Here is a 27,319-nt window from a genome sequence, read left to right on the forward strand (position 1 = left end):
TGAAAAAGTATAGGAAAAATATGCACTGAAACGACAAATAAGAACCAATAACTTTAAAGAAAAAAGAATCATTAATGATTAGGGATATTATTTGCCGACTTAGAGTTTTTTTTTTTATATTTTTTATCTGACCTTGTGTATGTGGTCCTTTCAAATCAAATAACAGGATATCTATTTCCAATTAAAAAAAAAAAAAGGATATTACTCTAGCTCTCACATACTTCCATTAGCCACCCACTCACCAAACTTGCAAATAAGAAGAGATTGTTTGTACTCTATAACATAAAGGTATGAAATTAAGGCCATACTTGATGATGAAGACAATTCTAGTGAAAGGTTAAGATTTTGTTCTAATGTTTACTTTTAATTTGGCGATGGTAAATCATTCAATATATATACAAAAAAAAACTTATAATTACTTCACTTTATTAACATGTTATGTATATACATAATTAGGGGTGTCAAAAACTTACCCGACCCGAAAGGTTTACTTGAAACCGAATTGTTTTCGAACTGGTAGGACCCGAATATTTTTTATCCGAATCCGATCTAGAGTCGACTCGACGTTATCTCGAAACCGACTCCACCTGATAATTTATGATCCAAACCCAATTTGGAATCGACTCATATTTAAACTGAAACCAATAAGACCCGATAATATAAGGTTTGAATTCGATCTAGCCCGAAATGAAATCTACCTGAAACCATTTAGACCCGAATAAATACCACTTTTTACCCGACCTTTAATCATCCGATTTGAAACTTCCCATGACCCAATTAAAATCGACCCGAAATCACTCATAATTCAATTAAACCCAACTTGTTTCTAAACATAACTTTTTGTTCTATCTTGAAATCAAATTCTTTACCACTGGTACATTCGTGGTAGAGAATGTTTGATGGCTCAACCTTGGAATCATATCCTTACATTTGAGTTACGTTGTTTGATGAAGTTTTTCTAGAGTCAACATTCAAGTTGTGAATTGTAGAATTTGTAGAGAGAACAAAGAAGAGAGTCATAGAAAGGAATGATAATTGATACTCCGTATGAATGAGATACCACAAAAGTAAAGCAAAGCAATAAGAATATGTTTGAATCGAGTCAACATTATAGGAACGGCACATTGATCGATATAATTGTGAATTAATCCATGATTTTAGTACTCTAAAGTCAAAAAATCCCATATTATCATTATATACCTAAATAATGTAGCTAATTAGATAAGTGGATACAACAATATCATTTATTCGAGTACCACAATTCACATGGAAGCAATCCAATTGCAAAGTTGACTCGTATATGATCCGGGGTGATTATTGTATACAATGTGCTCGATCTTAACATGTCATATTAATGAAGTAATTCAGCAAAGAGTGTTGTACTACCTTCGTTTCATATTATTTGCAACAATTTAATATAAAGTAATAAGTTAACCCATTATTTTTGTATCGAAGCAATCACATTCAAATTTTAACCGGAATTGAATTGATTTGAACCAAGATCTAATCGGATTGGAAATGACCCGATCCAAAGTCAAATAAATTCACTTTGACCCAAATAAACCCAATAAAATCCGGATCCCACTTCATCTTAACATGATATGACTCGATTTGAATTTGACTCGACCCAATTCGATTTGTATCCGACCATACTTGAACTCAACTTTAACCCGAATCTGATGAAGCTCAACCCGATTTGATTTGGTTTGTAAGATTAAAATGACCCATCATTACCCGACCCAAACATCCCGACCCGTCGTGGGTCAACCTAAACTCCATCTGGGTACCCGATTTGACACCTCTATACATAATGTATAAAGCGCATAAAACAATAAAACATCTAAAACTTAACCATCTATTCTAGATTGACGAGAACTTGGTACGAGTAATATACTCATATGCTAATGAGAAGAAGTAAAAGATCATGTAGTTATATTTTTATTTAGGGCGAAGCCAGGAATTGAAATATGGGGGGGGGGGGGGGCGAGATTTATTAAGTAACAAAATATTGTATTTTCCGACGGTATTTAATTTGTGATATTATAAATTAGATTTGACTATATTTTATTAAGCAACATAAAGTATTTCATCAAAATAATCAACATTACAACCTATGAAGTCTTGCCTTATTGGTTCAAGCGAAGGATTTGTGTACGATATAAGAGTATAGGCTTGATTTCCTCCTATGTCCTCCCATTTATATTTTGTATTACTCTTGTGGTTCATTTGCACAAAAATCAATAAAATAAATATTTTTTTTTGGTGAGGAATCAATAAAATATATATGAGAATAAAAAATAATTTTTGTAAAAAAAAAGTTATGCAATTTACTAATTTAGTAAATTAGAATACAGAAAAGATAATAAAAGAAAATTTGAAATCAAAATAATTGATAAACAAATAAAACGTAAGATTGAAGAGTAAGAAATATAGAGTAAAAATAATAGTACTAGTCTTTTCAAGTGGGGAAAAAAAATTTCCTTAAAAAAAGTGAGAAAAAAGGGATTGCTGTTAAAAAGGAAAAAAAAAAAAGAATAATTTTTTTAAAAAAAACATAAAAGTGACACCCATAAGGATCGAACACCAGACCAACATGTGATATAGCTTACATATTCCACTCTAACCACTAAGCTATACACTAGAAAATTACATATAAGTCCACCTTTATTGTATATATCTATGGGAGCCAGCCTTCAAAATATAAAGGCCACCAATTGGGCCACGGGGGGCCGGGCCTCCACCAGCCCCCCCATGGCTCCGCCCTTGGCTGTATTGTGTATAGGTTAATAACATGACAATTATGACATAAATCTAGTTTTGAACCCAAACTAGCTATTGATCTGAACGATGCCTTGTTAGAAACTTAGAATAATGTTACTGTTCAACAATATTTATAAGTGAATATAAACATAAAAATAACTTTAAGATTAATGGTGCTAGGTTTTATTCCTTTACTTTACACAATAAATATGTACATATTTTGTATAATTGTTTTTTTTCAGAGAATTTTGTATAATTGTTTGACTGTTCTTGAATCTCGAAAATTAGCATCCAAGAAACTAACAACCATTAGTGTGTGAATGTCTTACAATTTACAAATTAAATTGTAGATTATTGTCTAATTACTTATTAGGAGTTAAATATGCTATATATGAGAAAAATAAACAAATAGGTTACATATGCATATGAAGAGTTTTAGGGTGAAACACAGAGAGAGTGTCCACATTTGAATTAAAGGATAATATTTAAATGAAGTTTTTTTGCTAAAAAAAGTAAAGTGCGACATTTATTAAAACACAACCGCATTTAATAAGTGTAATTCGAGTAATTATTAAAACATGGAGAGAGTATCCAAATTTGAATTAACGGATACTACATTTTGGGGCTTAATTCATTTCAACTTATGGAAATGGATTGCACAACAATTCCAATTCGATAAAGGACTTAATATAATAGGCATATATGGTTTTGCTCTTTTTTTTTTCGACAATAGTAAATCATAGTAATAAAATCAAAGTCGAAACCAGGGTGCTTGCGCATCTTGGTGTCATATGAACATGTAGTTACCTTTAATTATTCAATTAGTTTAGGTCTTGTCACGCAATATAATATGTTATTTTACAAAAAATAAAAAAAAAAACCCTAAAAAATGTATAATAAATATACACACTTTTTTGATGTGAATTCTAATCAATAAATAAACAACTATTTTTATTAGGGAAAATATATGATTACTTTCTTGAAGTAAATTAAACTACGTCACAATTCCCTCAAAAAAAAAAAAAAAAAAAACTACGTCACAAATTAGGTTAATATTTTCTATTTATATTCATAATTCATATATGTTTGTATGGAAAGACATATCAAATGTTTTTTATTAAAGCAATTATCTTTATTATTAACGTAATTTTTATATAAGATTTTTATAATATAGTTGAATTTTTTCTCTACAAAAAATACTAAGGACACACTAGGAAATGACACGTGTTGTGTCTTTTAATATGCAATTATTATTGATGTATACATATCACGTGTGGCCTAAGTGCCTAATGAAATATGAAGAAAATCATGTATATAACCTGGTTAAAACTCTTGTTAACGTTGTGTCTTACAAACTCCATCAAATTTGTTAATATAAATGGCATGGATAAGACATCGCATAATTATGTTTAGTTAAATTTGTATAGAACTGGAAATTCACCAATAGTTGTATGGAAATTTTGCGAACAACTACCTATTAAATGACGCGTTTTGGAAACAACTACCATTTAAATTTTTTTTTTGAAACAACTACCACATAAACGAAAAAAGTTTGAGTAGCACTACCTTGAGCACTATTCCGGCGAGAATCTCCGACTTTGGGGCCCACCACTTACAATTTCCCTCCTAAAATCCCACTTGAATCAAACTTGCAGCCACGCCTACCACTCAGAGCATCATAAAATTTGCAGGCAACAAACCTCCTCCCAGGATTAGTGCTTGTCCAAGAAGTCTCAATTTTTGGGGGAATTCCGCAATAGCATTTTGAAGGAAATGGTCGAGGTGATTGATATGATGAATGAGACATGGTTGGAAGCAATTAATTGCTGCAAATACAACAATAGAATTTTAATAATGAACCCTAAAATAGACAATACAAAAGAATTTCCCTAAATGTCACAATTTTTAAAAGCCCCAATTTCACTTATTCAAAACCAAGAACCCTAATTACAACATTCACTGTAGAAATTGAGTAATTAAAATGGGAAATTAGATATACATTACCTTGATTTGAGTTCGCCAACCAATTTCCCTTGTTTTGCCGCTCTTAATTTGAAGAGATTCAAGAAATTAGGGTTTTAATATGTGGAGAGGGAAAAACGAAGTTTAGTAGTTATAGACAGAGGAGAGAGAAAGATTTTAGGAGGGAAATTGTAAAGTGGTGGGCCCCACAGTCGGAGATTCTCGCCGGAATAGTGCTCAAGGTAGTGCTACTCAAACTTTTTTAGTTTTTGTGGTAGTTGTTTCAAAAAAAAAATTTAAATGGTAGTTGTTTCCAAAACGCGTCATTTAATAGGTAGTTGTTCGCAAAATTTCCTAGTTGTATATTCTGATAGATTAGGGAATAGGAATAAAGTTTTTCACTAATTCTTTTTGATTGGTTGTTTGGTTCTAGTGAAATTTGTATTATCAACTTTTTTTTTTTTTTTTCCTTTTAACCTTTTCTTTTCTTGGTGTTCATGCTAATGAAATTTATGCTTTCTGATATGGCTTGAGGCCATCAAATTAAGTATAAATGACAGGGATAAGACATCACATAGTTATGTTTAGTTGAATTTGTATAGAACTGGAAGCTCACCAATACTTTTATTATTCTGATAGATTAGGAAAAATGAATAAAGTTTGTCACTAATACGTTTTGATTGGTCCTAGAGATTCTAACATTATGCTTAAAATGAGTGAATGCAAATTTGATGAAATACTTGCAAAAATTAGCCATACTTTTCAATATCAAAGTCAGCTGTACTCAGTATTTTGTAGTGAAGCTAAGGTGTACTCGTAAAAAAAAACCTAAACGAGATTTAACAATAACAATTTCAATAAATTGATGTAAATTAAATGGCCCCCTAGCTCAAAGAAAACCAATAGAGTGAAGTAACTAAATAGAAAAATAATGTAAATACAACTAGCTTCTCAAAAACGTCAAAATAAAGCTTCTCTGATACACGGACAAGAAGTAAATAAACTAATAAAGTTAATGACGATCCACAACTTGGATCGAAAATACAATCCACTTGGTTTACACATTAATCAACAATAATCTAGTCAATTGGTTACACTTAGCTCTATTGTAGCTAATCTAAGTGGACTCTCAAAGCAAATTTCACTACTTTTCAACATACAATAACACGAAGTTCTAACGGCCTTTATAGATTGGCCTACAAATCCACTTTAGGAAATCCACACACATCATTAACCTCCCATAGCATGACACGACACCTAGTATACTAGGAAAGTTAGTTGAGGGATTTTGTTCAACTTTATTTCCTAATTCACTAAACAATCATGCCCAGAAACTAGAATGAACTAAACAAAAATGTGCTGTATGTACCTGCCTTAGCAACAAGCCTCATTCACATGCACCTGCTTCGCTTCAAGATCCACCCACTCGGACCGTGCCCGCCTAAGCTAAGCCCACTCGATCGGGTGGTTCGGCTCAGCTTCGCTCTTGCTCCAACAAGGGATATTACAAAGCTAATACGTAATTCTCATCAGGTGTAGACTTTTTTTTTTTTTGGGCTATGAATCTATGATGTTCTCATTTATGCTTATTTTATTTTGGAAAACATGTATTCATCTATGCTAGTCATTAACTATTATTGTTCGAGCATAATGATTTAATTTTAACTTTATAGTACACATGTTTTTACCCGCCATTAATTAACGATGATGATTAATTGATAAATTAGTATGAAAGTAAGTTTGGTAGGAGTCCTAAATTAATACCCAACATTGTTGTCCATTTTTCAAACTCATGATTGGATTTAATTAATCACTTTCCACTACCCAAATAAAAATATGAGAATTCTCAAAATTGAGAAACACTCTTTTTCTTCCTCTAATTTCTCAAAATTATAAACTCTCTCAAGTTGAGCTTCTTTGGAGGTTATTTAGTACGGCACACAAGCCGCACATAATATATCCGATATATGCAATCGTCTTATCGTTGACAATTGTAGTGCAACGTGATGCATTAATCAACTACTTCGTACTTTACATCCTCGGATCAAGATAGATTGAGTCGGTATTTTGAAATCGATGCTGGTTATTGGCTGTTTTACTTGGGTTTGACCAACTATTTGTTTTGGCAAAACTTGTTTGACTAAATTATTTACTTCTTGTTGTTATTTTTATTGTTACTATTACTATTATTATGGTTGTTATCTCACATTATTTTTTTATCATTTAAGTCCGTTGTTAAACACTATCTAATATTGTACAGGTGTAAAAATCATATAAAATGACACATCTGCCCATATTCGAGTAAACAATTTAAGTTGGAAAAGATGTAAAATTTGGCATAAGAATTTATCTTTATAAACTTTATATAGTTTGATTATAAGGATAAGGTTGCATAAATTATTGTAAGGTAACATTTATTTAGAAAAATAGATTAAAACAAAATTTATTTTTGACTAGAGGGGGCCATATATGTTATTTTAGTACCACCAATCAAGGACACGGTAACCTAGTTTTCCCTTATGAGTGACCACCAAATACAAAATAACCGTTCTATAGGAAATCTTTGAAGTAAAAGATATAGAGAAGATCAAAATTACGTTTATATTTTTAATTGAGGAGATAAAAAAAAAACAAACCTTAGTAAAGTTAAGCTTTTCTATTAAAACCTATGTATGTTTACTTAGGTTTCTGAACCGACTTAAATTCTTCTAAGAAGAATCTAACACAATACAGCTGGTCCATCACTTTACAATTTATGGAAAGTAAGTGGACCTTAGTATTTGATAGACGGTAAGTTATGCTGAAAACTAACAAGACAAAGTCGACTAATTGATGATGGAGCATCCCAACATGAAAGCTAGTTAGCTAGGCTAAGGTAAGATAAAAAAAACAGTATATAAGTGTTCACTTGGATGACTTATATTGTGCAAGTTCACATATATAGTTTCTCTACATATATTCTAGCTTTTTATATAAGTTAAAGTGAGGAAAGATATAAGTATATAATTAATATAAATAATGCCTAGAACAGCTTCAACAAGTGCACCAAGAGATCCACTAGAAATAGGTCGCGTTATTGGAGATGTTTTAGATCCTTTCAATAGGTCTGTAACTCTCCGAGTCAGCTATAACAATCGTATTGTTACTACTGGAGGTGAGTTTAGGCCCTCTCAAGTTGAGACTCAGCCTAGGGTCGAGGTTGGAGGTGATGACCTTAGGACTTTCTACACCTTGGTAAGTCCATGTGACCCCTTAATATTAGGGCTGGCAAATGGATCAGGTCGGGTCGGGTTCGTGTTCGGGTCAGCTGATTTCGGGTCAGCTACCCCTCAACCCGAACCTGATCCATTTAAGTTTTCGGGTTGAGAACCCCAACCTGAACCTGATATTTTCGGGTTCGGGTCAACCCGAAAGTAACCTGAATTGACCTGATTTTTTTATTTGGGTTTAAATCAGGTCATTTTGACCTGAAAATGATCTGATATTAGCCGGGTTCGGGTCAACCCGAATTTAACTTGATTTTTAAATTAAGTTATTTAGCAATTCTAATTAAAGATTAGATACAAAAATATAGTACACTAAATAAATTACAAACCAGAATTAATGTTTTTAATTTTTTTATAAGACTTTATACAAAGTAGTTCTCAAATAATGTACAATGATGGAGACTTGAAGCAAGTTGAAGCAGGGGCTACGTATGTTTGTGGCGGTGAGGATCAAAATCTGCCAAAATCAATAAAAGCAAACATCAATAATAAAGGACTCAATCCCTACAATACAATAATATAACAAACACAAACAACAAATAACAAAAAATACAATATCATATAAATTATGGTTTGAATAACAATTAAAACAGCAAACAACATCAAAATTAGGCTTTGAATAGCAAAGAAAACAACAACAACAAACATGTAAGAATATTCAAACAAAAAAAAAAAAATCGTATAAAAGCAAACTTCAAAATAGCAAGTACTATACCTTAAAAGTTGAAGTGGTAAATCTTTAAACACTTAAATTATGAAGGAGAGGAAGATCTAAGGATTATAAAAACCGAGAATTGTTGATTTAGATCTGAGGTTTGAAGAGATGAGAGTTGAAGAGAGAGAAAGAGAGAGAGAGAGAGAGGAGCCTAAACGGCTGATTGTGTGTGAGGAGGAGGCATTTAGGGTTTTTGTCTTTTAGATACTAGTTACATATATTATTGGGCTTGGGCTGAATTTAATCAGTTTTGATTTTTTTATATATTTTTTTTAACCTTAAAATATTCGGGTTATCAGGTCGGGTTCGGGTTGACCTGACCTGATTTTGACCTGAAATTTATTTCGGGTTAAGTGGGTCGTTTTCGGGTTGAGATTTTCAACCTTAACCTAACCCATTTAATTTCGGGTTCGGGTTCGTGTTGACCCATTTAAGTTTTCGGGTCGAAAAACTCAACCCTAACCCACTTTTTTCGGGTCGGGTTCGGGTCGGGTTTTCGGGTCGGGTCAGTTTTTGCCAGCCCTACTTAATATGTATAAACATCCATTGCATTATATTAATTGTACGTCGTTCTTTCTTTGATCAATCTTAGCTTCATTTCTGAATTTGGTCATATCTATATATAGGTAATGGTGGATCCTGATGCTCCTAGCCCAAGTAACCCACATCTTAGGGAGTACTTGCACTGGTAAGTACACCGACCTGTCCTTAGGGGTGAGCATGGGACGGGTACCCGTACCGTTAGTACTAACGGTTCGGGTACCCGATAACCAAAATCACTAAAAGTGATACCCATAACCGGAACCGATAAGTTCGGGTACCCGGAATTTCGGATCGGTTATCGGGTACCCAATCAGATATCCAATAATTATGATTAAACTTAATTATGTAGTTATTATGATATAATTTACAACTAATTAACAACAATACCATATGATCTTGACCAAATTATTAATAATATTACTAATCATTGATATTATAAAGTGATTATGAAGTAAAGTAAAAGTTTAGATTTATATTAATAGATTTAAGTAGGGAAAAAAAGCAAAAAAAATGCTTATCGGATCGGATCGGATAACCGTTAATTTTATAATGATACCCATAACCATACCCGATAACAAATTATCGAAACGGGTACCCGAACCGTTATGGTTATCGGATCGGGTACCCTAATTTTCGGAACGGTTACGGATCGGTTTTTCGGGTTTTCGGTTTTTCGGGTACTTTTGCTCAGCCCTACCTGTCCTATGATATGACAAACATATTCTATTTCAAATTTTACTATCATTTTCTCAGTGCCGTCTTCGACATTTTAGGGGCCCAGAGCGAAATCTTAAAAGAGGCCCCTAAATTATGAGAATGTATTTCATAAATTTTTATATTATATAAAGGTCACCAAAATTATTAATTATAGTAAGTCCTACATGCATTTTCTTAAAGCAAATTCATCAATCAAACCCCCACAAGCTATATTTCCAATAGCTCATTTTTTAATTTAATAAGAAAATGTCAAGATTTAAACCCAATAAAAGAAATTAATAAAGAAGAGAAATTAAGTAATTAAAGCTAACATAATACGAATTAGAATTTAGGCAATTAAAGCAAACAAATAAACTAAAAGAGACCTTTCAAAAAAAAAAAAAAAACTAAAAGAGAAAGTAGAAAAGAAAAAAGGAAAATGAAAGCTCACATAAAAGAAAAAATAAAAATCTAAAAATACAAAACAAAAAGAAAATTAAGCAAATACACCAAACCCCTGCCTTCATCATTTCCTCCATTTGAACCCCTAAAACATCACTTAAGCTAACTAAATTTATCTTTTGATTCATCTTTAGATTAAAAAGAAGCAATTACACTTGTCATTAGTACTACATTACATAAATTTATCAAAGAACAGGTTTTAAAAAAAAAAAAAAAAAAAAAAAAAGATATTTAAAAAATATATACTAGTATATGTGGGCCCCACAAAAGGGGGGCCCTGAGCGATCGCTCAATGAGCTCCCCCTAGTAGCCGGCCCTGCATTTTCTTTCATTTTATACAATATATACTAAATTTTATTGTGATGTGAGGTAATTAAACTTCTGAAATCTCTTTCATTATTAAGCTCTTTAAAGTTAAAACCCTAGTCATGCATGCTCACTTCTGAACTCACTCATGACATAAGGGAATATATATGTTGCCAATTACAACCATGCATATATAATAGGAGCATATAAATTATTCGAGTCCACTGCGTTGTGACAATAAATATGGTAATAGTCATGTCAAGTCCCAAGATATAGCCAATTGATCACGAGTTCGAGCCTTCATGGAGGTGTGTGGGACGAGCATGAGATATGCAAATGAATTCTTTCTATTGATTAATGTCCAAATGTTCTCCATGGTTTCTAGAGAAAAAAGTCAGAGGAAAACAAATGATTAATTCGATTCTAACGAAACCTCTACATCTAATTATCTCCTTCAAGAACTCATGATCAATTAAGCTTTGATTTCACCTTGTATGCAAGTTTCAAATAAATGCTTTGATTAAGAAGATTTTTTATTAAAATTGCACAGGACCTCCATAATATTGAGTCGACCCTTTTGTATAATTTTAGGATGGATTCAAGTTTTATATATATCCCGGCAAAAAAAAATGTTTTTTTTTTTCTCTATATATATGGTCTCAAAATTGTAAATTCAATTCATTCGATCATAGTTTTTTAAAAATTCTGGTTTGGCACATGTATATAATTGGCGGCATGCAATTGAATTGCATGCCGCCAATAATTAGTACTAAAATGGTTACTAACTGGTTGAATTTTGTTTCTATATAAGGCTGGTGACTGATATTCCTGGGACCACTGGTGCAACCTTTGGTGAGTTTTAATTTCGATCCTTAATCATCAACAATTACTTCAAACGCAAATTCAATAGTGTGGATTTCTTATGCTATCTTGCATTGCAAGCATTATATATATATATGGTGCACCTAAGAGTATCATCATATGTATGTGCGAGGACCCTGGTGTTGGTGCATGAAATAATTTGCGTGTTTGTTGCACCCTGTCTAGTGAACCCATCCATGTATGTAGGCCATGAATATGATGCTTAGCTTATCATACGTATGCCATCGTATGCATTGATCTAATATGATCAAACTACCTAAGGCCATAGCTTGAGATGATAATAAAAAATAGAAGGATAATACAGTGTTAGAGCTAATATGTGCATGCAGCTATTAAAGAGATTGAGGACTGAGAATTGAAAGTGAGAAATATCATTAATTGGACATTTAGCTGTATTGTTTAAGCCGGCCCCTCTTATGGGATTAAGGCTCTGATTGATTGATTTAGTTGTACTTTTTATGCATTCTAATTTCTACTACTATATGTTTTAGTCCATAAATATGAAAGATTATCATGTTACAAGTAGTTGTGTTTTTGCCTTATTAGGTTATTTCTTCTGCTTGTGTAAAAATGAGGGATTTTGTATGTATAGTTTTTTTTGGCACAAGATCAATGATTCAGGTTGACTATTATAACAAAAGGAACGAGTAGCTCCAATCCCTCTCTTTTGTTTCTTTTGTACCAATAATGAGTTGATCATATGGGTATCCGTATCCATTGATGGTCCTAGCTAGCCATTATCGATCACTCGCGCACTCCTCTTGTCATATTATGAAGTAGGGGTATATGATTATAAGCTAGTATTGCGTACGGTAAGTGCTAAAGGATGAAAGATTTTTTTTGGCATATTAATAAGAGATGACCTTCATGCTAGACAAAAGTGCGCACTTGTCTACATGAGTGATAAGTAATACTTCGAGACGAAGTATTACTAGAATATCTTAGTAATGCATGTAACCAACAAGATGTGTGGTGCACGTGGTTGGTTAGCTAGGCACTAGCTAGGGTTCATCACATTTCACAAGTGCAATTACATATAGGCTCTCAATTATTTATTTTGTCATTGCATTGGATGATGAATACTCTCACTCAAGGTTTTATTTCCACCATTCTTTGTTTAGGTCAAGAGGTGGTTTGTTATGAGAGCCCAAGGCCATCCCAGGGAATACATCGATTCGTGTTCGTGTTGTTTCAACAACTCGGAAGGCAAACTGTTTATGCTCCGGGGTGGCGCCCGAATTTCATCACAAGAGACTTTGCTGAACTCTACAACCTTGGGTTACCAGTTGCTGCTGTCTATTTCAACTGTCAAAGGGAAGGAGGTTGTGGTGGAAGGAGGCTGTAAAAACCACATTATATTGACCTCTCTAATGCTTCTCCTGCAACTTACTCCTTGATTTTGCACCGCTGAAGTCATTTTAAGAGTTTTAGCACACCTTTAATTTTAATTAAATTATGATCTAATCTACATTTATATGAATAATACAATGATCGGTCTATAATATTATGTTCCTCCGATTTAATCACATATTTGCCTAATTTTATATTTTGTGATGAATTTTTTCAGGATTCTATTTTTTTTAGTTGTATTTGTTACATTTGTTTACTTCTAGGTGTGTTTGATAATAATGCATACTATTATTATGAACTTGTATCACAAAGATGGGGTATCACTAACAAGAGTATTATTCAATTTATTTTACTTCTTCAACAATTAATTGTACTCGATGGAATGCTTAATTGTATGTTAACATTTACTTTGACCGATCAATAATAGCTTTTTAAACCAGGAACTTAACACTTATAATTAAATACTAGAAAGAAATAAGATGGTGGTGAGGCAATTAAAATACTTGGCATAATATGAACAAAGTTGCTAAGTGTTCTGCTAATCGAACATAAAATTTCAGTGCACTCATATACTGGTTTGAGTTATCACGTCAATAATGGTAAGTTACTACTACATTCCCAATCATATAGTTTCCCTTAATAGATTTATTCCACATACTCAATACATAGCTCCTATGTCGTATTCTTTTGTCCTCTCAATTATTTTTGTAGGGGCCGGGTTTCCTACATTTTATGCTTCGTAGGTGGTAGACTGATAGACCCCAATTAATTTTGCAGGTTTTTTTTTTTTAGTTTTGGTGGATTATTGTTTTTTAGGTTTCAAATAAGTCCTCTCAAATAGGGGTGTTCACAGTGCGTTTTGGATCCTAAATTGCAAAAGTGCGGTTTGTAATTTTTTCAAACACACCAAACCGCACTTTTAAAAAAAATGCATCAAATTGCCCGCAAAATGCGATTTGGTACGGTGCGGTTTAACCATATTTTATTAAAATTATAATTTTTCTTTTTAAAACAAAACTTTTATTTTATTTTTAATTATTAGTTTATAATTCAAATATTAAACTCTTTTTTTAAACCATTAATAAACTAATAGTAAAATGCGGTTTGCGGTGCGGTTTGGTCTAAATATTTTTGCGGTTTGGTCATTTTAAAAAAAACCACACTGTAATTTTCAAACCGCAAACCGTATTCAGTACAACCCTACTCTCAATTAGGCCCTGTTCTCTTCACCTTAAAAAAATAATATTAAGTAAAAATAATTTCAGTTCAGTAAAAATAAGTTCAGTTCAGTAAAATTAATTTCAGTTCAGTAAAAATAATTTCACTTCAGTAAAAAAAAGTTCAGTTCAGTAAAATTCAGTTTTCTTAAAGAAGAATTATAATTGAAAATCAGTAAAAATAATTTCAGTTCAGTAAAAATAATTTAAGTTTAGTAAAAATAATTTCAGTTCAGTAAAATTAAGTTCAGTTCATTAAAAATAAGTTCAGTTCAGTAAAAATAATTTCAGTTCAGCAAAATTAAGGTGAATCAAACAGGGCCTTAGTCTATACCATAAGGTTAAAGATTTGGAAATATATAGAGTACTTTTATTCCCTCTATTTCCACTTATACCAATTGTATTGGGGCCTTGGGGGTCTCCACTGAGAAATATGTTTTGACATCGTCTGTATTTAAGGCTAGCATAAGGAGAGCCTGTTCTGTACACCTGGGTTTTTTTCTCCTATCTTCATCATAATTGTACTAACTTTTTTCCTAATCGTTGTTAACATATACTTCAATTCTATCTTTTACAACTAATTGAAGAGTGAGGAGATGAAGGGATGGTTAGTTCCTCCATCTCCCCTATGTGATGGTGGTTCGACCCCTCACAGGCTCACAACTAATTTACAACTAATTTACTTACGAAGTACTTCGTTTCATAATACTAGTAGTATCATTTTGACTATACATGCACATAAACGATTTAATTTTAGGTATCGTTTTTTGTTATTTTGTTTTTTTAACAATTACTTAGGTATCTTGAATAGATATGTTGTGATTAATCAAGCAATACTTTTTTTTTTTTTTGGTTGAAAATTAATTAAGCAACAAACTCACTTAACTTATCAACTAATTGTCAAAGCTATTACAAGTATAAGAACGATGTAAAGAGTCAATATCTCTTTCTGGAGATGAAGGGAATCCGCCAATAACTAATAATTTGGCGACAAGTGTAACATCACTCCAATCAAGGTACTAAACCCAAACCCCCATTTCATCTCTCACTATTTTCCATTCACTTTCTTCTTCTTCACTCCATTTCTTCTGTTTTCCAGCCTCTTAACAATGGATTCCAGTGAAGAACTCAGCCAAAGCTTCGATCTTTTGGAAACCCCATCTTCCGAACAAATTGTCACTAGTTCGTTGAGGTGATTTCCTGTACTTCTTTAATATTTGAATCTGATCTCATAGTTTATGTACTTCTCTTTTGTATGATGATGCTTATTGAAATCCAAACATAGAAAATCTTAAAAGTTGATTTTTTTTTTTTTTTTGATAATCTTTTGTCTTGATGTATGCTATATGCTAATTTAGGCGAATTATTGTAGAAATATGTTGCGTTTGTTAAGAAATACAGCATTTATCTAGAGTATTTCCGTAGATTTTAACTTTAAATTCAAATTGACACAAGCGTATATTTATTTATTACATGTACTCCGTAATAATTAGAGTTTTTTTTTTTTTTTTTTTTTTTTTTTTTTTTTTTTTTTGTTGTTGTTGTTGAAACTATTCACTAATTCCACCTTGATTGACTTTTATGATTAATATTTATATAAAACATTATCATGTGAGATCTTATTAGACATGTCTCAATGTAAATTTTCATAATATTCTTGACCTAATTTTTATTTATTACATGTAATAATTAGAGATATGGTGTTTCTGTCTTGATCTGATCTCCCAAGAATTCGGACCTGAGATCCTGATACTCCTATCGACAAGCTGAGATTCTGAGAACCTACACAATGAGAAGAAGTTAGCTAACCCGGGGTGATCTGGGGATAACCACTCCGATGATAAAGTCAGAATGTGTTTAAGAAGAAAGAAAGATAAGTATGAGAGAGAAAGTAGAGAGAGAGAGAGAAATTAATGCCCTCATTAATGAGGTCTTACCTACTATTTATAATGATTTCCCTTGACAGGTGGCTCTCAACCATGCAAAGCTTCTTGAGCCAAGTGTCAAGTTTCTGTTGCCACGTGCCGAATTCCGACAGGCCGATATGTCTACTTTCTGGTACATATCAGCGTGTTTTTACAATTACTCTAGGTTTGATCACGTGTTTCTTCAGGATATCGGCCTTGCCTACATATCATCCCATACATATGGATAGTTGAAATTGTATGTTGACAGAGGTGAAAATAAAAAGTGTCAACTACTTGTAAAAAAATAGTGAACACTTCGTATGTTTTTGGATTAGTAGTATACTTTCAGAATAACATTTTTATTTTTTTAATAATTTTTAAATTTAGATAATGGTAATTAGAAATTAATGGCCAAAGTCGTGTAGAATGTATATTTTGTCAAAGTCGTGTAGAATGTATATTTCGTCAAACTGTAACACTTAACATAAAAAAATTGAGGGAATGTTGAACTGGTTGGAGAAATATTTATATTGTTACTCCATTTCATTTACTTAGTGTGGATGTTGTTTGATTTGCATCACTTTCTTTTGGATAAACAGGCCGGAGGCCACAATCCGGTGATTTATTTTAATCATAAGAACCCTAAAGAAAAGAACAGGAATATGCAAATCTGTGGGCAGGATAACAAATTTGCAGACTAAGAAGTAATTTTGTAGTTTGATGGTAGCCAAGTAATATTTCTTGTGATGATTGTATTTTGATTGTTTTTAAAATTTTTATTACTTTGTGGATTTTGATTGACATGGGTCCTAGCCTCCTAGGTGATCCAAGAAGTACTTAGTCTCGCCTGTTGGGTTTAACTGAATTAGATTCCCTTCAAGATCACATGCCTGCCTCTAGCTTCGATGTTGGCTAACTTTGAAGTTTGTTGTAGGAGTAGCATATAGATGCTAATGAAGAGGATCCTGACATGTTATCTACCATCAGTATGCTTAAGCTTCAATTTTACAACCCAAAGTTTACTCTCAATATGGTTTGAGAAAGATTCTTCAGACTAAATCAAAGTTTCTGTATATTTGTTAATTTGCAGCCTTCTGCATTCATGACTGTGGTCTGTGGATATCACTTTGATTGACTCAGCTGTAAATCTTGTTGAACAAATTGTATCAACACTCGATGTGTGTCATCTTGGACTGCATGTGGTCTAGGATTGGTTAAGTTCTTTTTCACCTTGAATTTTCTACCTCTTCTTTATAGTTGTTTGAAGATTGTTAATTAGTCTTTTGCCAGTACAATGCCTCACTGCCTCTTTGGGATTTGCTCTCGTAAGAGTACCTGTACCTCACGCCACCCTTATACAGTATGTGAAGAGAGAGACAGCTGATAGTATAAATATGTTATATGTACCTTTTTGCTGGCTGACAAGTATTTCAACATACCTTTATATTTAGAATGTCTTTCAATGAAGTGATTAACTATGTGTTCTAACATGTGGGCTATTTGTAAATTGGTAGTCATTAGCGATGTTGTGGATCCCATTGATAGTCCTGTGACTCTCAACATACGCTATAACAATGAAATTGTTACTGCTGGAGGCGAATTCAAGCCCTCTCAAGTTGCTAGCCAACCTAGGGTCGAGGTTGGAGGTCGTCTTGGGACTTTCTACACCTTGGTAAGTCGGCCTCTTAATATTCTTAACATCTCGTGCATGAAATAAGCTTGTAGACTGGTAGTGTGTTTTGCTAACATCTTTAATTGATCTGTATATTTCTTTCCCACCAAAATCTGAATTTGATTTTCTCTGTATAGGTAATAGTGGATCCTGATGCTCCAAGCCCAAGTAACCCAACGCTCAAGGAGTACATGCACTGGTAAGTAGACCTATGCCAATATTAGTTCCCTCTTTTTCTGCTTCACTGACTTACGGATTACAAAACCAGTGCAATAGTGTATGAGATATGATAGACTTTCCATAGCATATTTGTCTTATTCATCATGTTGGACATGCTATCTCAGGTTGGGAGGCTATGGTGAAAAGCCATGGAAATAATAACAAAATATGTTATCCGTGATTGATTATGATAATTCATTAATCCTTTATCCGCACAACAAGCTACATAGATACTGAATGAAGTTCATCTTACCATGTCAGATCAGCCTATTAATTTAAGTTTGGGACTCCAAATATATATGCTTATGAAGTTTCCTCATATATTTTGTATTCAATTATGAGTTTATTGATAATCTTATTTTACGTGTGAATATATGACCTTAAAATTCATAAAAAAAGCCAATTCTTGATCTTTAAAAACTCCTGCTTTTGCATATACTATGTATTATTGATTGGTTGCATTTGCAGATCACCAATCATTTATTAGCTGCTTGCTAACAGTTTGAATTTTGTTTGAATAAAAGGCTGGTGACTGATATTCCCGGGACCTCTGAAGCATCCTTTGGTGAGTTTCTTTAACAATTAGTTCAACCCTCCAGTTTTGCCCCTCCCCCATCTAAATTTGTTCTAACTACTATTGGATGAAATTCTGAACAATTTTATTAATTCATGTTTCTCACTTCATCATGCTGTCTTTCGTTGCAAGCATTAAATATGGTGCACCTAAGAGTACTGCTGATGGTATTCCCAAACTGGCTACCACTTGCACTAACTTCATGACGCCGTGTGTGCCTTCAATGCAGCAGGCCAGCGTGAGCATGGTTTCTGGTGCATGAAATAATTTGTGTTTTTGCTGCTGAAAATCATCTTATTAGGCCAAGATGCTTAATTACATTAGATAGAGTTGTCTTTGCAATCTAATCTTCCTATATGTTTGAGACCACAACTATGAAAATATGGCCGAAAATGGAAATAGTTGTTTTTTTGCTTGTTGAGCTAAACAGCCTAAGCACTGTAAGCAGTCCCCTTTGAGAATTGAGACTGCACCACATGCACCAAAATTGTGTGACATTCAATAATCCATATAGTTCAAGAGTAGCACAATAGGGGTTCATACACTGCATGCAACCAACAAGATGTGGTGTACACAACACAGTAGGGGTTCATCACATAGTTCCATGAGTCCCCCTACATCTATGCTCTCACTTATTGCATTGAATAATCAATAGTCACTCCGTTTTTTATTTTTTTGATTTCTTTGTTTAGGCAAAGAGACTATTCCATATGAGAGCCCACAACCATCAACGGGGATACATCGAATGGTATTTGTGTTGTTTCAACAACAGGGACCGCAAACTGTTTATCCTCCTGGGTGGCGTCAGAATTTCAATGTAAGAGACTTTGCTGAAGTCTACAATCTTACGCCAGTTGCTGCTGTCTATTTCAATTGTCAAAGGGAAGGAAATTTGGGTGGAAGCAGGTTGTAAGATCCACAATATATTGAGCTCTCAATGCTTCTCCTGCAACTCCTTCGCCTTTATAATTAAGTACTTCATCCATCCCATAATAAGGTGTTTGTATTTCTTTCTAGGTGTCCGAAAGTGTTTAGTAAACATATAAAGTCTTATGTGGGAGACTATTATTGTGCCTAAATGTTGTTTTTATATATATAGCCCTAATATTAAATAATTACTCCTTGTTCCCAAATATTACTACTTGAATGAAAATTAATATATTAGTGTCATAACTTCATAAAAAAATGGAAGATAGGGATAACACAAAGTCTTATATGTGTAATGAGGGTTACTTCGCTGGTGTAATGGGGGTTACTTTGTCATTGTTATAGAGTTACCCGATCAGTGTTATAAGGGTTACTCAGTCAGTATTACAAGGGTTACTTAATTAATGTAATAAGGATTACTTTAAGTGGCCACATGGAGTGGCCGCCCGCATACAAAACGGACCGGAGGGATAATTATAATCGTACGAGCCAAAGCTAATGGATGAATATTGTAAAAAGTAAAATTGTGTACATCAGTATAAATCAATTAGTACATATCATTAAAATTTACAAAACGAAGGAAATTTTATTTTAAACCACCTACCCCGTACTAAACAAGCCGTGATAGACTGATAGTATTCAACTATTCAATCATTTGAGAACACAATCAGTCTAACGGGGTTGTTTAGTTGTCGTCTTCCACATTTTTACATCTGAGTAATCTTAGCAGTAATAGATCATCGTTGTCATCCTCAAACAACCACGATATACACTCTTCTTTCTTTCTTTATTGTCTCAGCTTCATCAATTTAGTCAAACCCCCCCGAAATGTTCTCCCCTTCTCATCTCTCATCATTTTCCACCAACTTTTCTTCTTCTTCTTCTTCTTCAACCTAATCTCCCCTTTTTTCAGTCTCCAACAATGGCTTCCAGTGAAGAACCCAGCAAAAGCTCCAATCTTTATGACACCCCATCTTCCCCAACTCAACCCCTTCTCTCAAAACCCTACCTTTCATCTCCAATTGAAGAATATCACCCTCAACAACAACAAGCTTCACCTCAATCTGATTCCGATCGTACCCAATTCCTCCAAATCGCCTACAATTATGGTCCCAGAACTTTTAAAGACTTATCTTTCCTCATCCTCTTTCTTCTCTTCGCACTTTGCACTTTTGGGTTTGGTATTTTCTCAATTGTCCATCATAATTCTAATTTTTCTTCACTCTCTTCCTTCTCCTATGACCCCACTTCATCTTCTTGTGTCAAAACCCCCATTTCTAATCATGGGTCTTTCCCCAATTTTGATGGGTTTTCTAATTTAAGGTATTCTAATAGTAGTAGTTTTGTAAGAGGGTTGATTTGGGTACTTGTGATTACATTTGTTTTGAGTTTGCCAGTTGTATGGGGTGTGTTGTTGTTGCTTAAGCATTACACTAAGCAGCTTGTTTATGTTTCACTTCCTTTCTTTATTGTGATTCCTATTGGTGTAAATGTGTACTGGTTTGTTGCTTGCACTATTAGCTCCTCGTGTAGTGATGCATTGCCTCTTGCATATAGGATACTGGTGTTGTTGTTTGTCTTTTTGGTGATTGGGGTTATTGTGTGGATTTTCGTGATCAATTGGCATCGAATTGAGTTGACTATTAACATAATTGGTATTGCATCTGATGCACTTTCGAGGAATTTGGGATTGTTTGGTGTTGTTCCATGTTTGAAACTTGGGTTGCTAGCTTATTATGTGCCAATTGTTGTGTTCTTGGTGTTCGCGAGGTATAATGGGAAGATTGTGCCTCGCGGATCCAAGGGAGACTATCATTGTGCTTGGAAGCAGGATAGTTGGGTGGGAGCTTATTATGCATTGGCTATATTGACTATGTTGTGGTCGGCGACTGTGATGTTGGAAACTAAGGCTTATGTGGTTAGTGGAACTATTGCTCAGTGGTATTTCTCCAAAGATGATTCAACCCCAAAACGAAAGATCAGAAGTTCGTTGAGGTACTTTCCCTGCACTCCTTAATTTTTTTTGATATAAACTCATAATTTATGTAGCTCTTTATGTATGATGCTTAGTCAACTCCAAACATAGGAAGTCTTCAATCCTTGTTTTCATGATCATTTATCAAATGTATATTCAAAACTCAACTGTCGATTATAGTATGTGTTTGGCTTTGCTAATGATCACCTGTTTGGCTGGAGATAAAGTGTTGCCAGTTGGAATAAGATTACATCATTCAAATAAATCATCTTTAAGTGATGCACAAGAAGTATTCTTTAATTTTATGAAGTATATTGCAGTTTCTAGACTTCCTACATCTAGATAATATTGTTGAGAATCATGGAGACTAAGTAGTGATGGGGTTTGATAATTGCTGTGCATACTTCTAGTTCAAGGTTGTAGACTTGTAGTTTGATATCTCTTTCTTTGTAGATTTTCCATGGCTCTGGTGATCCAAGAAGCACTTGCCTGTTGGTTTTACTGGAATTAGACATCCTATTAGAGCATGTTTGGTAAGGGTAGTGTTTTGGCTTGAAACAGATTCAATAAACCATTATCGTTACCGTGTGTTTGGTTAAAGAGGTTTGGGTAATAATTACCATTACCTTTCCAACTATTTGTTACCTCTCTAAAACCTAAAGTATCGATTACCATTACCCTACTCAAACAAGAAGAAATGTAATTAAGTTTAAGTGATTTCTTTCTGTGTTTAAACCAAACAACTGAAAAGGTTTGAGTATAATGATTCCTACCCCCCCCCCCCCCAAAAAAAAAAATTTGTTTCTTTTCCATTTTGTTTCCAATGTTCGTACCAATTCTCCCTTAGGGTCTCAGTGTACTTTGTCATGTTATTCCTTAGTCTGAAAACGAAGCTCTGGGTATTTACTAGCAAAATTATCTTGTCGTTCTCAAGGAGTCTGCATGAAGAGCCTTTTCTTTGTGTCCACAACACTTCTGGATTGTTTTGGCAACTGTAATTTCATAGCTAAAACAAATTGAACTATATATTCTATGGGTCAGTAAATAAAAAGTCTGACCAGTTCTTTCATAAATTTTAATTGGAAAGGTGTCAGCTCAATCATGTTTGAGGTCTTAGTACTAATAAGGCAAAAGTGGTTTTGGAGGTTTGCAAATGAATGTTAGCTATTCTGCTAGGATGTCATCGAGTTCGTATAATGTAAGGAGGTCTTGGGTAGTGGTCTGATGGAGCCTCTCTTCCTCTCATGGTGTAGGCAAATTAATTTCCATTGTATCTTATGAAGGTAGGGTGTTTTCAAGTCCTCGATTGTTAATAACAGTTCAAGGTTTTTGGTGTAGTATTACCCTAGTGTGAGGTTTCAGCCTAGATCTATTATTCCTTAAGGAGGCTGCAGTTGAAGTGGTGTTAGTGTTGGATGTTAAAAGCAAGCATTCAATTATTTCTTTTCCAAGACTTCCTAATTTCCTAATGGTTAGAATTCTTAAAAAGATAACTAGTCTTAAGCTTTTCAAGAAGTTTTATAAAAAGTTGTTCTTAAGCAAAATGACGTTATGTTTTGGCGACATGATAAGAGGGATCTGTTTCTTTTCAAGAATTTTGTAACTTTCCTGAGAGAAATTATGGACCCTCTCTGCATATGATTCATGGAAGATGAAAGCTTCTCTTGAAGGCAGAAGCATTTTTCCATGGGCAGCTGTTAAGAGAAGATCAGAGGTGTTCTTCAGAGAAGGAACTTTATTCTTTCTGGATATCATAATTTTTGTCAGGAGGAGGATGAATATTTATAATCTCTTTCTCTTGCATCCTTGGGTTCTTTCTTTGAAGAACACATTCTTAGCCTTATTTTTGATAAGTTGGTTGTAAGCTTGTAAACTCACTCTGCCAAAAATCTTCATTTTTCTTGGAAAAAGTGATGAATGAAGGCTGTAAAACTGAAGTGTGGAGGATAGTTCCATAGACATTTGTTGCTGCTCTTACCTCTAGGAAAGATAGGTACAAACAGATTAAGTGTTTAGTCGTGAGTAGCTTGAGGGTGTGATAGCTTGAAGGCATGATATTTTTATTTTTTTATTATAATAAAAAAATCCATAGACATCTGTTTTGTTTATGGTTATGCCTTATGATCTTTTTTTAATGTCTTTATTACTTATCAAATGTGTGTATTTACATAATTAACTTGAAGGACTACACATCTAATGAAAGTGATTGTGTTGCTAAGAAAAGCTGGATTTCTTTTCTCATCAATTTAGTGAAGAAAAGGAACTTGTCTACTCCTGTAATGGAGTAAAAAAGAAATTTAAAAAACCCTGTCCTGTCATGTCCAGCTGACTGTTTCTTTAAATGTTTAGGTACATTGATAAAAATAAAAAGATTCTTCTTTCCTATACGGTCTCACAATAAGTTATTTGCTTATTTACCATTTTTAGTCCAAGAGAACATCAGTTGGTCTCCCCTATATAGCTCTGTTACTTGTAATATCATTTATTAGGGCGCTTTATTACTTATCTATGTTTCTGTATTCAGGATATTTACTTGGATTTGAAAGAGCGAAGCTTGGAATTGGTGTAAAAGTTAGCATACAATTTGAATAATTGACTGCTTCTATGTTATTATTAATTAGTTAATTGTTTTAGATTTTGCTACCTGACTACAATACATGGGTAGTGCCAAATTAGCTGACCCTATCACACCGGAGCTTGGTGCTACCGAATAAAACCTTTAATTAAGTAGTTGGTGTTGAGGCTACCCCGTTCTACCAAGTGGGTTTGCTTTTGACTTGCGATGATCAAGCTTGTTGGGGAAATTATAAGGATTCCTTTGTGATGATTGGGACTTAAAGTTGTAGGGAGGGTCCTAGGAATCCAATTAAGTTTTTATGTGGGCAACAGTGATGGTCATTGTTGATGTTGGTAGTGCTATCAATTATGCGTGTAGTGCCATACACTCACTTGGTGGACATTGACCAACACATGGACAATTGTAGGCTTCTCTTGATTTTGGTCCATATAGTATATTCCCTTAAATCTTGCAGGTGTCTCACACTTGTGTGTGTTGATCTGAGAAATGGGCTATACAATCAATCTGGGTCTGTTATGGAGAATGCATGTGAAATTAGACGGCTTTCCTTTTTGTGTTCCCCAAACTTTATGTTATTCTTTGGAGCAAATTTCGTTGCATATATGGCCTTTGGTCGTCAGGCAATGGAATTGTAGGTCACCCTCAATCTAGCCTTAAAATGGAATTTAGCTTTTACTTATTTTATTTATTTTTTCCTGGCTTGCTTGGCTTGTGGACCCAGACTGGCTTATGAGGTATTCTGGAAGACTTTCCTCTAGAATTTGCTGAAATTCTCTAGTTTGCAAAGCAATTGTGTAGACTCCTCTCTTATAGGTTTGTTTGAAAAAATAATATTGGTCTAGTTTAAACTGCGTTCCCTATGAGGCTATGACAAAGAGCCCTAGGAGGAATTATCCTTTTTTTTCCTGGGATCTTATAAGGGTATCATGGGTGTATTCTTCAAACGTGGTCCATAAGCTTATTATTAGGCTGAGCCTTCTTGGTTCAGTGTCATCTATGGACTATGGTTTAGATGATCAACATGGAAGGATTTGAGCTTTGACTCATGGAAATGTTCCTGGAGTTGGCATGTGTTTCAGAAATGAAACTGCTCGCAGAAACATCTGTAAAATATATTGGGTAAAAGAGTTTTGATTAAGATAAAAAGAAGTATTTTGGAACACTTAAAGCAATTATTTCTTGGCCTCATAATAAAAAGGAAAAAAAGGTGAAAATAATTTGGTTTCTCATGTGTATCTCATGAACAGAACCTTTTTACTTGCTAAAGTGGGTGAAAAATATTCTTATATTAGTAGGATATGTGTCTCTTTGTTTGTACTTACGTAAGTTGTTTATGAACCTAACAAATTTATAGATGTTAATATTATGGGTAACTTACTTCCCGTTTACTTCCAACTTCTCGACTTTACAGAGTGAACAAATATGGAATACATAAGCTGATCTAGTTGAGACTAGCTATAGAGTTCATATAGGAAATGAAAATATAAAGCTTCTGTTGCAGCTGCCATTGAACCCAGCATTAATCTTCAAAAGCAAATGCAATTACATCATTGCATCTGAATAATGTGTTAGTGTGTGTAGCAGATATTATATAAGGTTTTTTTTTATTATTTTTTTTATTTTTATTTTTATTTATTTTTTTATTTTTTTATTTTTTATCTGACCTCTATTTTACATTTACAGAAATGCATTTGGCCCTTCCGCTGGAACTATATGCTTCTCTGGCTTAATAATGTTTATTGTCCGCTTGGTGCGTGCTGCTGTTGATAGTGCAAGACAAGAAGAGGCTACTGGAATTGTGAATGTTGTCCTTCGGTGCTGCGTCAAAGTTTTCATGGCAGCTGTAGATTTTCTTAACAAATTCACCATCAACTTCGCTGCTATTACAGGTGAAGCTTATTGTACATCTGCAAGGATGACATATGAACTTTTGAAACGTAATCTTCTATCAGCTGTTTTTGTGGAGACAATTTCTACACGTTTACTGGGTGGGATAATCTTCGTCCTTTCAGCAGTATATGCTGTTGTGGTAAGTAGTTTACTTCATTTAGTCTGCTCTGTTGCTTTTTAAAATTTCATTTACAGGAGCGTGTAACTTTTTGCTATTATGATTTTTGTTATTTTTAGAAACTTTATATTAGTTTCTGGCATAATAAGCATAGAATGAAAAGCTGAACAGTAACAATTACCTTAACCTGTATTATAAAATTTCAGACCTAAATCCAACTATAACAGGCATTTAGTAGTGCCAAAATCATTTTGGAGTGTTTTTCAGGAATCAGCTTGTATGAGAAATCCCCCATACGATAACTAGTTTTTTTTTTTTTTAATAATCATGGTAAATGAAGTATTGCTATCATCCTTGGGTTCCTCATTTACTTAAGCTTTGTCCAATGAAAGCTGAATGTGTGAATGTTTTCTTAGGTCTGTGCTATTCTAAATGGTGTAACAAGTCTTGGAGTGTATTCATACTATGTCTCCCTCCTGGCTTGGTTACTGCTCATAGTGGTGCTCGGTTTCTTTGTGCACCTGCTCGATGATGTGATTGACACAATATATGTATGCTATGCCATTGACCGAGACAGAGCAGAGGTTAATAAGCCTGAAGTCCATAATGTTTATGTTCAGCTTCCGATAAGCAGGAGTATCCGAACACCACCACTCAACGTGTAAATTATCATTCTCCAATTTCTTTTTGTCTTTTTGTTTTGGTGTGGTTTGATTTCATTTCTGTATTCTGTAATTCTAATTTGTTATCCACTTTGTAACACTTGGTGGGTTGTGCATATCCTCTGTTCATTTGTAGAATTCGAGTTTTCTAACAATAAATTGAATAATTGAAGAGGTAATCTTCAAAGAAGTATGAGAAGAGTGAATTAGTTGTGCTTCCTTGGCAACTTTGCAGCTTTGCTACATTTTATTGGCTTTCCTAATGTTATCCATTTCAATTGTGAGATTCAATACTTCCATATTTTGACACTACACCTATTGATGGTTATCTCTTAATTGAATATGGTTGTTTGGTCATTTTTTCCATGTTAGTCTTCCGCTAAAAAGTACGTTACAAATGGTGGAGGATCTATAAAATAATTATTCTTCATTCATGTTGTGAAAATCGCAATACTTTTGTCAAAAAAAAAATAAAAACAATAATATGACATCATTATAGTCAAGTCAAATCATTTCAATACACTTATAAATATATGACATTATTATAAATATATGACATCACTATAGTCAAGTTACATCACATCACATTATTACACTTATATTTCATAAATTTCAAAATAAAGTCAAAAACTCATTCT

At 33.6% G+C, this 27,319-nt stretch overlaps 3 protein-coding genes across 8 annotated transcripts; all 3 read left to right on the plus strand.

Annotated features, from left to right (window-relative positions):
- Nucleotides 1–5,800: 5,800 nt before the first annotated feature.
- On the plus strand, nucleotides 5,801–13,244 carry LOC145621191 (protein FLOWERING LOCUS T-like). 2 transcript variants are annotated; one of them, XM_081675929.1, is made up of 4 exons: nucleotides 5,801–6,255; nucleotides 9,330–9,391; nucleotides 11,522–11,562; nucleotides 12,714–13,244. In XM_081675929.1, the coding sequence occupies exons 1-4, from the start codon at nucleotides 6,118–6,120 to the stop codon at nucleotides 12,935–12,937; spliced, it is 465 nt and encodes a 154-aa protein (XP_081532055.1). In that variant the 5' UTR covers nucleotides 5,801–6,117; the 3' UTR covers nucleotides 12,938–13,244. The 2 variants fall into 2 exon arrangements, with proteins under 2 accessions (XP_081532055.1, XP_081532054.1); XM_081675928.1 differs by lacking the exon at nucleotides 5,801–6,255 and adding an exon at nucleotides 7,182–7,956.
- A 1,803-nt stretch (nucleotides 13,245–15,047) lies between these two features.
- LOC145620221 (protein VERNALIZATION 3-like) lies at nucleotides 15,048–19,649 on the plus strand. Of its 5 annotated transcripts, none has more exons than XM_081674855.1 (7): nucleotides 15,048–15,175; nucleotides 15,259–15,351; nucleotides 15,853–16,217; nucleotides 17,581–17,738; nucleotides 17,876–17,937; nucleotides 18,482–18,522; nucleotides 19,224–19,649. In XM_081674855.1, the coding sequence occupies exons 3-7, from the start codon at nucleotides 16,073–16,075 to the stop codon at nucleotides 19,442–19,444; spliced, it is 627 nt and encodes a 208-aa protein (XP_081530981.1). In that variant the 5' UTR covers nucleotides 15,048–15,175; nucleotides 15,259–15,351; nucleotides 15,853–16,072; the 3' UTR covers nucleotides 19,445–19,649. The 5 variants fall into 5 exon arrangements, with proteins under 5 accessions (XP_081530981.1, XP_081530982.1, XP_081530984.1 ...); XM_081674856.1 differs by having other exon boundaries at nucleotides 15,889–16,217; XM_081674857.1 differs by lacking the exon at nucleotides 15,048–15,175 and adding an exon at nucleotides 17,157–17,279 and having other exon boundaries at nucleotides 15,194–15,351.
- Nucleotides 19,650–19,776: 127 nt separating this feature from the next.
- On the plus strand, nucleotides 19,777–26,895 carry LOC145620220 (uncharacterized). Its single transcript, XM_081674853.1, has 3 exons — nucleotides 19,777–21,453; nucleotides 25,695–26,040; nucleotides 26,436–26,895. Exons 1-3 carry the CDS (start codon nucleotides 20,381–20,383, stop codon nucleotides 26,682–26,684), a joined length of 1,668 nt encoding a protein of 555 aa, XP_081530979.1. The 5' UTR covers nucleotides 19,777–20,380; the 3' UTR covers nucleotides 26,685–26,895.
- The last annotated feature ends 424 nt before the right edge of the window (nucleotides 26,896–27,319 follow it).

Source organism: Chenopodium album, chromosome 27 (genome assembly GCF_948465745.1).
Source record: "Chenopodium album chromosome 27, dcCheAlbu1.1, whole genome shotgun sequence".
In the NCBI taxonomy this organism is placed as follows: Eukaryota; Viridiplantae; Streptophyta; class Magnoliopsida; order Caryophyllales; family Amaranthaceae; genus Chenopodium; species Chenopodium album.